This window comes from Priapulus caudatus, unplaced genomic scaffold (genome assembly GCF_000485595.1).
Source record: "Priapulus caudatus unplaced genomic scaffold, Priapulus_caudatus-5.0.1 Scaffold70, whole genome shotgun sequence".
NCBI lineage: Eukaryota > Metazoa > Priapulida > Priapulimorpha > Priapulimorphida > Priapulidae > Priapulus > Priapulus caudatus.
In genome coordinates this window covers 267145-280854 of record NW_014577131.1, presented here as the reverse complement: position 1 = coordinate 280854, position 13710 = coordinate 267145, and the positions used below count along the sequence as shown (strand labels likewise).

General features: G+C 39.0%; 3 protein-coding genes across 5 annotated transcripts in view; 2 read left to right on the top strand and 1 right to left on the bottom strand.

The window, feature by feature from the left end:
• Positions 1-6842, top strand: LOC106821391 (ribonuclease H2 subunit B-like). The gene is made up of 11 exons (XM_014826158.1): positions 1-209; positions 2538-2603; positions 3137-3244; positions 3483-3556; positions 3806-3920; positions 4045-4109; positions 4380-4470; positions 4959-5040; positions 5263-5329; positions 6093-6170; positions 6312-6842. The coding sequence occupies exons 1-11, from the start codon at positions 143-145 to the stop codon at positions 6414-6416; spliced, it is 918 nt and encodes a 305-aa protein (XP_014681644.1). The 5' UTR covers positions 1-142; the 3' UTR covers positions 6417-6842.
• LOC106821390 (presenilins-associated rhomboid-like protein, mitochondrial) lies at positions 6637-11555 on the bottom strand. Of its 2 annotated transcripts, none has more exons than XM_014826157.1 (10): positions 11395-11555; positions 10566-10728; positions 10134-10237; positions 9342-9482; positions 9020-9164; positions 8734-8883; positions 8474-8544; positions 7999-8100; positions 7656-7753; positions 6637-7167 (listed from the first exon to the last, which is right to left on the bottom strand). In XM_014826157.1, exons 2-10 carry the CDS (start codon positions 10681-10683, stop codon positions 7074-7076), a joined length of 1023 nt encoding a protein of 340 aa, XP_014681643.1. In that variant the 5' UTR covers positions 10684-10728; positions 11395-11555; the 3' UTR covers positions 6637-7073. The 2 variants fall into 2 exon arrangements, with proteins under 2 accessions (XP_014681643.1, XP_014681642.1); XM_014826156.1 differs by having other exon boundaries at positions 10566-10706.
• Positions 11556-11874: 319 nt separating this feature from the next.
• LOC106821380 (U2 snRNP-associated SURP motif-containing protein-like) overlaps positions 11875-13710 on the top strand; it is a 22760-nt gene continuing 20924 nt past the window's right edge. Inside the window, exon 1 of one of the 2 annotated variants that reach the window (XM_014826146.1) lies at positions 11875-12011. The gene's annotated coding sequence lies outside the window, so the exon portion shown is untranslated. Of the gene's footprint in view, positions 12016-13710 lie in introns of both variants that reach the window. The other variant, XM_014826147.1, reaches the window with a different exon arrangement.

The window sequence follows — 13710 nt, the reverse complement described above, 5'->3', positions numbered from 1 at the left end:
CGCGCTCGGCACCGAAAATGGCGCCCCACGTGTAAAAAATTATTTCGTTATCCGCGGGAGTTTGACCACACTCTACAACACAACCGAACAAGTTTCAGTTTGTGTCAGGGTTACTTTATTGTATTAACTGGAAAATTAAATCATGGCATGTAAAAATCATATAAACACACAGGACGAGTCTACCAGACAGAAGGTTTTTGTCGTAAATGGTGAGAATTATTGGCATTGCCAGTACGCACTACTACTAGTACAAGTACAGTACGGTACTCAGTAGTCACTCACAGTGTCACTCAGTACTGACAGTAGTACTAGTACTAGTAGTAGTAGTAGTAGTAGTAGTAGTAGTAGTAGTAGTAGTAGTAGTAGTAGTAGTAGTATTAGTAGCAGTAGCAGTAATAGTAGCAGTAGTAGTAGTATTAGTAGTAGTAGTAGTAGTAGTAGTAGTAGTAGTAGTAGTAGTAGTAGTAGTAGTAGTAGTATACTATAATATATAGTATATCAATTTATCATATATGTAGTAGCCTAGCCGCTGATCGAGTACTACTACTACTAGTACTAGGCTAGGCATACACTTCTGTGGTGTGGGTGTCACTCCCAGTCCCATACTATTACTAGAGCTCATAGGGTCTATGTCCCCCAGGTTACTGCCGGAACGTACCCTACCCTGGGTACGGTCCGGTATACCGGAACGTACCCTGGTAACTATCTATAGCTGATATGGTTAGGGTTAGGGTTAGAGTTAGGGAGTAGGAGTAGGCGTAGGCGACTCCCTAGACTCGTTAGTGGAGTAGGCGAGGTACGGTCCGGCATATTAGATAGTAGTATTTAGTACCAGGGTATGTTCCGGCAGTACCCTGGGGGACATAGACCCTATCAGCCATACTATATGGTACGCATGCTCGTCAAAGCATCTCAAAATTGGACCCTAAATGGCGTATTCAGCGGTAGCAAATTTCACGCCTTATTGGCATAAGATAATATTAATAATGTAAATCTCACTCTAGATACAATCATCATATTCATAATGTAACCCAACAAGAGTAGGTAGTTTTCTATGTTGTACTCTTGAGTCTTGTTGGGTTACATTATTGTATCTAATCTCACCCCTAAAACGGACCCCTAAATGTCGTAGCACAATAAATTGGTCCCTTACGTTGAGACTAGAAAACCTGGCTAGAATATCCCTTTGAGAATGTAAGCAAGGAAAGTGACCCTTGTTGATTGGGCAGTCATAGTAACGGAGGTAGACTCGGGAGAGATCGAAGGAAAGACACAACACTACGGTTTCATTACACGGTGAGAGGATTTATAGGTTCCCGTTTATTTTCCACTGTAGATGGCGCCACTGTACGGGCTATACATTTATCATACATAGAGCAATCGTGCCCTGGTTATCTTCATAGATCACAACAGATCCACGTTGACATCCTCCACTGACATCATTTGACAACTGAGTAAGGTACAGGCTTTCCTGTACCGCTGCTGCCAGTGCCATGTACTCTGCTTCGCATGATGACAGGGCTACTGTGGGTTGCTTCCTGGATTTCCAAGAAATCAGGGCACCAGCTTTAGATAAACTGAAACAATAGCCAGTTGTGCTGCGCCTATCTTCTACCGAAGATGCCCAGTCAGCATCACTGTAACCCATCAACTCTAGGCCTTCCTTACACTTTCTTTTCCCGTTTATTTTCCACTGTAGATGGCGCCACTGTACGGGCTATACATTTATTATACAGGGTGAACCAAGAGTAAACATAAACTACACTAAGTTTACACTCTAACCACCCTAAACGTCGAAGGTTAACCTACCCCTTTTTCTAAAGACGTTGTCGCCGCTACAGGGTCAAAATCCGACCCTTTTTTGACGGTTTCTCGACGAGCATGCGTACCACTTTAGTATGGGAGTGACCCCCCCAGAGTTCACTGTACACAACAGTCACAAGGTCTGTCGATTTTTGGATCTAATCTGGCAGTTGCTATTGACATTGCATGAGTCTATGTTAATGGTAGCTCCAATAAATGGCCGTATAACGAAAGGCCTTCTGTATAATACACTGTCCATCAATACACTGTATAGACGTAATTATCATCTCACAGTCTGGGGCTGAGACTGAGCATGAGCCATGAGGCTGAGCCTGCTTGAGAGATATCGGTTGTGCCAGAGTTCGTCATTGTTGGCACTGTGTTACGTGTAGCCTTTGCTTCACATTAGGAATGACGGATCACTAATCTGTTGCAGAGTGAATAGAGACTCTGGTAAAGCCATGCTTCAACTGACCTGTGGCGCAATCTGGGTCCAGTCTACAATAGTAGATTCAAACTATGCTAGTACTTCTAGTAGTAGTAGCTCTGCCAGAATGCCAGTAAGACCACTGGAATGCTGCCACTGGCCTGGATGATGGCCTTGTAAGCAGGATCTTGCTAATACAGACAGCATATAGTGATATACATTGCATCACTAAATTGTAGCATTTAAAGTGTACCCTATATACATACAACTGGATTATAATTAGAAATGAAATGTTTTTGCTTTGCAGAGAAAGCAGTATCAGGAAAGGATGGGATTGAGGCTCGAGTTGTTAAATTGAGACATCCGAAAACAGGTAATTGTTAAATTGACTCTGTCACGAATTTTCTATGGTGCATATTTGTAAAAAATTTTGCTGCCATTTTTTTACATTTTAAAAGTAAGTACTAACGGGACTAAATGTATCGTCAAATTCTTACCTGATAAGACTGTTTCTCAACTAGGTAAAAATCCAAAAAACCTGGACGATTTGATAGGTCCTGACATTAATTGCTTGCTATAGGCTATGTATGAGTCACGAGTGTATGTTTACATCGAACAATATAGTAAAATAGGAAGTATAATGCAGCAATTTAACCATAAAAAGTTAACAGAATTACTTACATTTTGTGAAAAAGTGGATCTTTTTTTTTTACTATTTACGGTGACGTAATCACTTTAAAGCTGAAGTGTTTGTGCAAGCTTATAGTATACACCAGTTTCCTTGTTCACCTGCCTTTCACTTATTCATAGCATTAGGTATTTCATCAGAATGTGCTCTGTCTGACATACAGGTTTTCTCGATATTATATATAATACTTGTTTATCATATGTTATTCGTTGTACTAGATCAAGGGGCAGTGTACCTGTTCTCTCCAGATGGAAAAATTGTATCTGAGGTCTTACAGTTTAAAGAACCATATCGTTCCTGGTTTATTGGTGACAGTGTTCAGTCAGGTAGGATAACTTAAGATTTATTATTAAATTTATTATTATTTATTTATTTAAATTTATTATTTAAGCAAATATATTTACACACTGTAATATGAAACATTAAACTTGACAAGTTTTTCTACATGTCAGTATATATGTGTGAATAATAGTACTGTGGGTAACTCAGGTCAAATTACTTTTTGCATCTCCATAACATTTACTATCAATTGTTATTATATATATATATGTTTATTGTTTACAGATGGAAGCTTTTCTCTTTGTACACCTGTGGATCCCATCTTTCTGATATTACCATATCTCATCAAAAGCAGCCAGGTCTGTAAAGTTAGTTGTAAGTTCTTCATTGTCGTCCCCTATTGACCCAGGTAGTTGGATCAAAGCTGATTGACATGTTTCAATTGGGCTTTACTCACTGTAGTTATCCAGTGAAATATAATTGTACAATTTCACCAAAAATCGGTCATATTTTTAATGTGTCAGGCTGCTTACAGCAAAGTTTCATTTTAGGGATACATTTAATGGTCAGATGAACTGCCTAGCCATTTATTCATATTTTTTATTTAGAATGGCAAGTTTCAACTTCTAGACCAGGTTTTGATGGATGACGAGTTCCCACAGTGCTGCCATCTACTAAATTGTTCAGGAATAAGTGGCTTGGATATGATAACAGATACAAAAGGTAAAATTATTTATATATTATCTAACTATGAGTTACTAATTCCCACACAAGATTATTTTTAAACTTTACATCAATTTAGGTTAAACATATGATATTAGCCCGTTTGTTTTTATAAATTCAATAGGTGATGCAGATTTGAAGGCATACAGATTTAATCAGGACAAGTGTCTAGAATTTCTTAGACAAAAGGTAGGCAATTATCATTTGTAGATTTGTAACATACAGCATTAATGTAAAAAGGGTCTAAAATATAATTATTGGCAATTTCATGTTGGATTCATTACATTTGGTGAGGCAGAAACCTATGAGAAAGCTTTCTCATTGTGTGATTTGAAAATGCAACTGCCCATCCTAGACCATTAAAAGGCAAATATTATATAATGGATGATCATTCTGCTGTCACATAGTATTCTTTATTTGTATGAAAGGTGCATGCAAATATTATGCGTTACTTTGCAGGTAGAACTAACAGCATCACATCTGAAGAAAACCTCTGTTAATGTGTCTGCTGGTTCTCAAGCAGCTGTATTTGTAAAAACTGCCACTGAAGGTAAGTGCAGATAGTGTTAGTGAGGGGGATCGAACTTAGGAAATAAGACCGAGAAGAAGAAAGAAGGTGAAAGAAAAGGGAGAGAGAGAGAGAGATGTGAATTGCTGTTTTTATAATTTTTATCATAACGTTCAGGGGTAGAAATTAACTTTTGAACACGGGAGTCCAACGGACTCCCTAACCTCAAAAAGAGGGAGTCCGCAGCAAAATGAGGGAGTCCGCAGTCTGAGGTTCAAAATTAAAGATATTAACAATAACGCATGTGCTTATTTTTAAGATTCATGCGGTTGCACATCTGCCAAATTTTCTTTGGACATTAGCTGAAAAAATACGGTAATTCCGCGAGGCCGTGCTCTGGAACGAACTAGTTAGTATAGCATAATTTTCAGGGAGTCACACGGACTCCTGCATGCGTCAAATCAGGGAGTATTTGACGCCGGACTCCCGTTAATTTCACACCCTGACGTTTTTATGATTATATTTGGTAGGTGAGTACAAGAAATATGCTTGTGACCTGATAGCAGCTTACCTCTCTGTTGAGTTTGCAAAAAAGCTACATTCATATCTTGGGTAAGTAGATTGTAAGTGAACCTAAATAGGTCAAAAATTGTCTAGAATAGAATCTCGTTGTCATTTGAAATGTATGAATCCTCATTTCTTTCATTATGTAAATGATTTCTTGCATGCTTTCCTAAATTCTAATTTGATATGTTTGATGGGAAATGTACTGATATATTTTATAGTTGAATTTATCCAGTATGATATTTGTTAATAACTAAATTTACGTCACAGCACTGAAGATAAGACTGATGTTAAGAAGGAAATCCTATCATCACCAGAAGACCAGCCTCCTACGAAGGTATGTCATACTAATGGTTTAATTTCGCAGTAAATCCTTACATTGACTATTGCAATAATTTATTGTTTTAACAACTGGTCTGTTGTTTTTGTTAATCTGTTTTGTCAGCCACTTTAAATTGCCAGCAGATGGCAGACACGATGTCCAGATACGCATTAGATGGTGGTAGCACACTTTGGGTCAGGGTTCATAGTAGTAAGTCACATGTTGAAATAAGGACTTATAAGACCTTTTCTGAAGGCCAAAATAAGACTTTTTTACGCGATTTCTGATAGATCACCGACTATTAAAGTACACTAATAATATTTATATACACAATTGCACAGCAGATTTAATTATTCCGTATTATATATACAACAATTCTTACTCTAAGTCGAGAACAGTTTAGAAAACAATGATCCTTTGGCAAAAAATAAGGACTATTAAGTACTTTTCTAAGATTTCACCAAAAATAAGTACTAATAAGGGCCCTTATTTTATTTTTAACAAAATAAGTACTAATAAGACTGGAAGACCCGCTACGAACCCTGTGGGTCAGACTGTTGAATAGGTTTCAGTAGGTTCTTGTATTCATGTGATAATTCATACTAGCTCTTGTCTATTAACATTCATGAGGCCTTTTTTGAATGACAAGAAATAATGGCTTAATGCATTTCCGACATAGTCTATTCTCAGTCACTATGGTTACAAAATGTGTGCAGCACAAGCTATTCGTGGTTTGCTCTAACAAGCTCAAGTCATTATTTGCTGGTTTCTTCTACAGAGAATAAAGATGGAAAAACAATGCTCAGAACCCACGGAAGACTACAGTAAGACAAGTGGAAACACAAAGACTCTTAGTGTAAGGGTAATGTATTGCATGAAATATGATCTGTGCATCCAACGAACAGCATCACAGCTTTGTATCACATCGCTTAATTGACTAATGATTGCAAACGAAGTAGTAACTAGTAGATGATTGAATTAATCTTCTGAAATTCAGGTTGGCAAGATGAGCAGAGGACAGAAGGTACTGAGTAAAGTCGACAAGAGTGGTATGAAAAGCTTGTCTAGTTTCTTTTCACCGAAGGTTGGAGCAAAGAAGTAACCAGTTGCAACAGCATCATTTAGCATTGAGAGAGTAACTGGTTTGGTACATGTAGCGGTTGGTCGCTCAGGCAACCCGATAGATTAACGGTGAATATATAGCATTTCATTTATTTTGTTCACTGTGACCTTGTAATATAATTTGTATATAACGTCTTTGAATCAGTCACTGCTAGCAGGAGCTGTATTCCTTGTTAAAAAATGACCAAAAGTCATTGAAATGTGTTTGTACACAATCCAAGCCAACAGTCACTTGTTTAATATTGACAAGAGTTCTTACATTCACTTTTTTCAACTTGTCTGTACAATAAAACGTTTCGATCGTACTCATCTCACTAGTACATTGTGATATACCATCTCTGTAGAATTACTCACATGTACTTTCATCACTTCACAATAAATAAGGACTGCAGCTTTCACGTAAATGGATAGAAAATGTTAGATTTCCTGTTTCCGACTAAGCATCACGGTAGTTTGCACATGTATACACTGGTTATCAGTGTCAGTCGATTTCTTCTCTCATGTCGGAGCACTTCATCATTTCAGATGTTTCCCGGTCTTAAAATGGCAGCTTGGAGCACAGCAGCCTCCGTTAATTCATCGGCGGGTCACTTCCTTCTGCACGTCTTCCGTGAAAGCTTCGCTGAACGGTGAAGTTTTAACTTCTCGGCCGCTGTCTGAACGCGTGCCACTGGGACATGAGGGGCTCCCTCCTTTTCCAGATTAAATCACTACCATACTTCACGTACCATCTGCAATGTAATACAAACGGATAGCTAATTTGGGGGGGGGGTCAACAGCAACAGTTATGCGAGTCCTGCCTAGGTGGTAGTTAGCCGATTCGAACATGGCAGACCCACATCATCACATGCACGAAACCACCTATCAGCAGCCTAAGCTACTTTCACGACAATGATAATCCTAATAGCAATATGCTTAAACTTCATCTAAGGCCTAAGAAAAAAAGATGTTTGTTTCCGCTAACAAGCTGAAAAAAATTGGACACGGGAGGCAGGCAACTTTTTTTATTAAATATTTTTTACTTTTTTGTGGTATTCGAACAATACTTACAGCCCATATAATGACTTCAAAGTCAAATCAATTCATTCACCGAAAAATTCGACACGGGGGGGGGGGTTAAAATGGACTCGGTCGGGTTAGCAGAAACAAACGTCTTTTTTTTAGGCCTAAGACAACCTGTCATAAGGTGCCAGTGGAGAAATAGTGGCTGTGCACTTACATGCCAAAGAGACAACCACCCAAATGTGCAGCATGGTCAAACACTCGCCAGCCTAACATTACGCCTGCTGTGTCCAATGCTAGCACTGCCTTAATTCCCTGTAACAGAGACAAAAACCACAATATAATACTTGACAGTCGTGACAAAAGTTGGTACAGCTCGTGCACGTGCATCCACAAAAATGGATAGCCAATTCATATAGCATGGCCAGAAAAGTAGGATGATGCCTCACCCACGGGCACCACCGACAAATACACAGCCTGAACGGCTTTTCTATTGCAAAGCACAAAGGATGTAAAGTAATGCCAAATGCCAATGAAAGACATAAGATGCCAATGCTTACACTGCTAGCAGTGAAGGAGAACCAGGGAAGAAAGAGGATGGCAAGCTGAGCTTGTGGTATCTGTGTGCAGACAGATCCCAGCACCGACATAATGGCTCCAGACTGTCGAGAAATGAAAAGAAAACAACATAATAGTATCTCAAAGATAAAAGAACGATGATACCCCTAACGAGATTACCAATTACCGAAGTGGAGCACAGTAAAACACTAGAAAAAATCATGGAAGACCTGTGCTGATATTTAGACAAGGGTTAGCTCCTGGGGCACATAGGAAGAAAGGTGTTGGCACACAAGGCTGTCGACTAGTTCGTAGCAACCCAGCCCGGGAGTTCTAGATGGAATCATTTGCGTGATACAGTGATATATATGTGATCAGTGTGATAATTGCCCATTGGCATGATATTGCTGTTGACAGCTGAGTTATGGTAAGCGACAGCTCATTTATCGATAACCTACATGCATTGGCTGTACTTACAGCCCCAAGTGATAAGCCAGGTCTGACTATAGCTGTCTTGTGTAGGTAACTTGCTAGGCTTGATATCACACCTACCAAAAACACGGTTTCGAAACTGATCAAACTTGCGCCTTCTCTGTACACATCTGATTAGCTGCATGATTATTAATTCATATAATTATTATTATATTATTAATTGCATTATTACATTATTAATTATAATTATAATTAATAAAACTATTAATAAAGTTATTATTTACCAATTAGATATTGTGTTTTACCTGCGCTGAGATACATAGCTAAGAATTGCTCCTTTCCTAGAATATTCACTATGGTAGTGGAAAATGTCCACAGGACATACATGTTGGCCGCTAAATGCCAAACCGAGAAATGGCTGAAGCTAGACAAGACCATCGGTAGGCACATGGCTTCTGAAAAAAATTATGCTTATTACAATTCAATATAAGGCAATTCATTTGTTGGGTGATATTGGAAGTAAGAAATCTTTGAGCGATTAACACAAAATGCCTGATCCACAACATGGTTTCACAATTATTGAACTCTTACTTGAGGCTGGATTCGAGCAGAACCACTTTGCCATCGCTGGTTGGAACCGAGGAATTTTCCATGCAAGAAATACAAGTGCGTTGATTCCTATGATGGCAGTGGTCACCTTTTGACCCTCGGACAGACTGTTCCACACCCTGTTCACCTGTTCCGTAATCAAATAATAATTATTAGAATTGTGCCAGACTCCACGTGCCAATGAACAACAACTTCATCGATAATCTTTGCTTCACACAGAGCTTCAAACCAGTGAAGCATCTCACTATAATAACAGCCATCACATTTATCTCATTTGAAGATCGGTAAGCTACATCGCACTTACCCGTTGCCTGAGGGAGCTGAACTTATAACGAGGAAACCTGTCTGTGTACATGTCCTGCGATCGCTGTGCGAACTGCTGTGCTCTTGTCAACATGTTCTCATATTGCCAGATTGCACAGCCAGCAAAGCTTCCTGCCGAGAACTGCAAAACCATGTCACAGGTATTCTTTGTGTTCAGGGGTAATAACGATACACTCCCACCACTACAGCTCCAAATTCGCTGGAACTTCCAAATTCAGATATACTATTTGTTTGCTTTTTTCAAAAAAAAAAAACTATACAGAGTGATATATGTCATCTTGGAATAAGTTCGTTGCATTTCATGGTAATACTATGAGTGCTTTACTTTATGATAAACTACATAATTTTAACCTGTTAGCAACAGTTTTGAAATCTGGTCTAGTCGTCTTTGAGAAATGAATAAAGTTGCTTGACCTTGTCACCAGATAGCGCTAAGTGACATCCCTCTAAGGGCCAGTTGAGAATTTAGTAGCTGCAATGGAGAAACCTTGATGATTACTAAAACAGAAGGATCGCTATTAAGTTAGAGCCAAACAAATCAGGACCTAATGGACCATAACACACATAATCATAAACAAAAGCCCAAGACCCGCCCAGCAAAACCAAGGGTCGCTACCAATGGCAGCCAATTCACTTCTGGCTCTTGCCACCTAATGCCATCTGGGGACAAGCTCAAGCAAATTTATTTGTTTCTATATGGGCTTATCATAAAATAAAGCACACATAATCGGTACATTCTGTCTTATAAAACTATAAACTATTTAAGCTGTACCACAACTGTAAATGCCAAGGGTTTCAGCAGCTTTTTAAAGCTGACATCTGACATTCCCCCATGTGGCTCCACTCTTGGGGCGATCTCCAGGCGCTTGGATTTTCCTGGAAACGTGTAAAATTAATCCAATTAGTCTATAACTAAATGGTTTTTGAACTGATTTCAATCATTTGAATTATTGTGGCAAGAAGCAGTTAGGAATATATCATGATATTGTTCTTGTTATTCTAATTAACTGATCATCATTACAGGCTTTCCACAGTAAGGACATATTCATAGCCATCACCATCACCTTTACAATAGAAGATTTTATGAGCATTGTGACGTGTGATACTGTACATTGATTTCAATCATATTATTTCTCACTAAATTACACAATTTTTCAGAAAGCATTGTTAAACCTTATTAAGACGAGGTTAGGCGGTTTAATACCTGAGGAGTTTATATCTTTATTTCTCATGAAGAAACGCAGTGACGTTTGTTTCTGAAGAGGTGATTTTAACAAACCTCTGCTTCGTCCCAAACAGCTCAGTTTGGAATATGGTAGCATGATGAATGCTTTATACTAAATACCTGAAAATGTATTACAATATAACTACTTTAAACATGTGACTGCCCTAAAAGTTCAACTCACAATCACAAGTAACGATTAACATTAATATTAATAATACCAATATCATATTTCATCCATTATTTACAACCAAAACAATCAAAATCATAGTTTTACCAGTACTGTTAGTGTTACTGTTGCTGAGAGGGTCTATTTCCGCCAGGGTACTGCCGGAACGTACTCTGGGTACTAAATACTACTATCTAATATGCCGGACCGTACCTCGCCTACTCCACTAACGAGTCTAGGGAGTCGCCTACGCCTACTCCCTAACCATATCAGCTAGATAGTTACCAGGGTACGTTCCGGTATACCGGACCGTACCCAGGGCCAGGGTACGTTCCGGCAGTACCCCCGGGGGCATAGACCCTATGAGTATGAGCGTTACTGTTACAGTGACTGTTAGTGTTGGATGTTGCTATGTATGTATTGAGTAGGCCTACATATCTCTAATAAAAATATTATTTACTGGCAAGTTATTTAGCCCGCCATCACAAATATGTGGATACCAGTGATATAACCGAGTATGTATATGATAATGTTAAGTCTATCATAACAAATGTTGCGTCAGACGAAGTCAGTCACTGAGTATCCTGTCAGTGTCAGTGTCACTGTCACTGTCAGGACCACAGGACACCGACGGTGAAATACCTAGAGGCAGGATGTCAAGTTCCTGCGATTCAGGTCAAATGTTAGAATTTTTGCAACAGTATGAGAAGTTACTTGATAGAAATGTATAATAGTGACACTCATTTCCGATTTAAAATACATGCATTCACAAACTTTTCTACAATGGGCGCTGCCATCTTACATTTATGACATCACATTGTTCAAGTGTTAAAGTTTTTGCTAAACCGTAAACGCATTTCATACCGTATAATATCTTATATTACTTTAATTGTCAATAAATCTCCCGCAAAACTTCCTGTAATACGGAATGGTTGAATGATATATCGCTTCTATACATACAGTATCATTTACCATTTATCATTTTAGCATTTAGTATCACCATCGTTGACACATTTACGATGATGATGATCGAAGTTTAGACTGGTTCCACGCCTCCGTAAACAGTATATTCGCTAACCAGAAAAGTTATGTGATGTCAGACCATAGTGGTCAGACATTGCTGTCGGCATTATTCGGGTAACTTCGGAAAAGCATGGCTGACTTTGTGTAGACAATTCATTATTAAGACAGTAGCTAAACTACTTCGCTTTGTCAACGTAGTTTTGAACTGTGTAATACACCTACAGTATTCTTGTGAGGTAGGTGCGTGCAATCGTGGCCATTTTCCAGTTCCCCATTGGTCTAAGTCTGTTTAAGTGCACGCCTAGACTGACTAAGTCATTTTAAAGTTATTTGGCAATGGCGGTTATCCGGTAATAGGACTAGTTAGTGTTCCTTACCCTTAGTTAGTTAGTAATAGTTAGTTAGTTAGTTAGTTAGTTAGTTAAGGATAATGGGTTGTGATAGGCCTAGCCTAATATGCACCCATACTTTGCGATTTCATGGGCCCAAGGATAGAGATCATGGGTCCCAATTAAACCAATGTGCCTAACCCTGACCCCTAACCCTAACCCTAACCATAACCATAAGGCCGATGAAAGTTGATGTCATGGTTCTCGTCAGCGCCCGCATCAAATTTTACTCCCGCACCAAAAAAGTTCAACACTCATCGCTGACGAAATTCCCGCATCAAAAAGTGCCCATATAAAATTCCCGCCTCAAAAAATCAACAATCTACAGTCAGCACTACATGTATGGAAGACAAACAGTAAAAATTTGACTAAAAACTGTCAACAAAGAAGTTACGACATTTTTCAATCTTATTTTGCATATGTACAAGACCTGATACCCTCACTTAAGTTCTATTGGTTTGTATATGAAAGATGAATGTTGATCTAAATCCCTAAATCTCAACAATGCCTGACGAGAACCATGAAATCAACTTTCATCGGCCTAACCTATTATATTGATATAATATTATATTTATATTGATGTAAATGACATTGGTTTTATTGGGACTCTATCCTTGAACCATTTCATGAATCGGTCGATTCTGTCCTTAAATACGTTAGTAATAGTAGTGGTAGCTGCGACTGCACTTTGTGGGAGTTTATTCCAGGGTTGCACCACTCTCTGGCTAAAAAAGTTTTGTTGCACCTGGAGTCTGGACCCACAGGCACTTGAAGCTTTTCAATAAAATATAGTGTAAATAAATACGAAATCTATTTACTACCAAATTCTTAATGTTTCTATACTCTCTTTCATCTATTATTGTCGACAGTTTCCTGTAAATTTTGTCCAAATCCTATTTGCAACATACGCTTGCGGCCGCCATTCCTCACGCTGCTGCACTGTGCACACTTACACTTATATATATAGCAGGTAGGAAAGCGTGCTGCCCAAATTCGCTCGACGCTCGCTGGATTTCACACGAAATCTACAACACAAATATTCAACCATTCTACTCCATCTTTGTTTCTATTTCAACAACAGTGTTTACTTGTTATAAAAACATACTGTCTCTGTTCGTAACCGAGCTGTGTCACGCGAAATCACACAAAGACTGACGAAATTCTCGCGTTCGCTAACGTTGCCCAGTAAATGTAAATGGCTGTCAGAATCAGGAAACACCCACCGGCGCTCTTCGTGACCTCATTCTTACGCTGCAACGTTTTTGCAACGCTCCAATGGCGAGGCTCGTATGGGAGTTGGAAAACAGTGCGCCACCTATAGCCCATAGACTGGTACTTTCTCCCACCTCTCAGCTTAGCTTAGTTACTCAATGGGTAATCGAGGTGGGAGCAAGTACCAGTCTAATAGCCTATGTACTTGCAGTCATTTACATTTACTGGGCAACGTTAGCAAACGCGAGAATTTCGTCAGTCTTTGTGTGATTTCGCGTGACACAGCTCGGTTACGAACAGAGACAGTATGTTTTTATAACAAGTCAACACTGTT

Excerpts from the sequence above, each read along its gene's own strand:
- LOC106821391 (XM_014826158.1), top strand. The coding sequence starts at position 143 with ATGGCATGTAAAAATCATATAAACACACAGGACGAGTCTACCAGACAG. Across the intron at positions 2,604-3,136 it reads ATTGAGACATCCGAAAACAG|ATCAAGGGGCAGTGTACCTG; the intron begins GTAATTGTTAAA and ends TCGTTGTACTAG. Across the intron at positions 3,245-3,482 it reads TGGTGACAGTGTTCAGTCAG|ATGGAAGCTTTTCTCTTTGT; the intron begins GTAGGATAACTT and ends TATTGTTTACAG.
- LOC106821390 (XM_014826157.1), bottom strand. The coding sequence starts at position 10,683 with ATGCTACCATATTCCAAACTGAGCTGTTTGGGACGAAGCAGAGGTTTG. Across the intron at positions 8,101-8,473 it reads CTGGCTTATCACTTGGGGCT|TCTGGAGCCATTATGTCGGT; the intron begins GTAAGTACAGCC and ends ATTTCTCGACAG. Across the intron at positions 7,168-7,655 it reads GGTGGTTGTCTCTTTGGCAT|ATGGTACGTGAAGTATGGTA; the intron begins GTAAGTGCACAG and ends ATTACATTGCAG.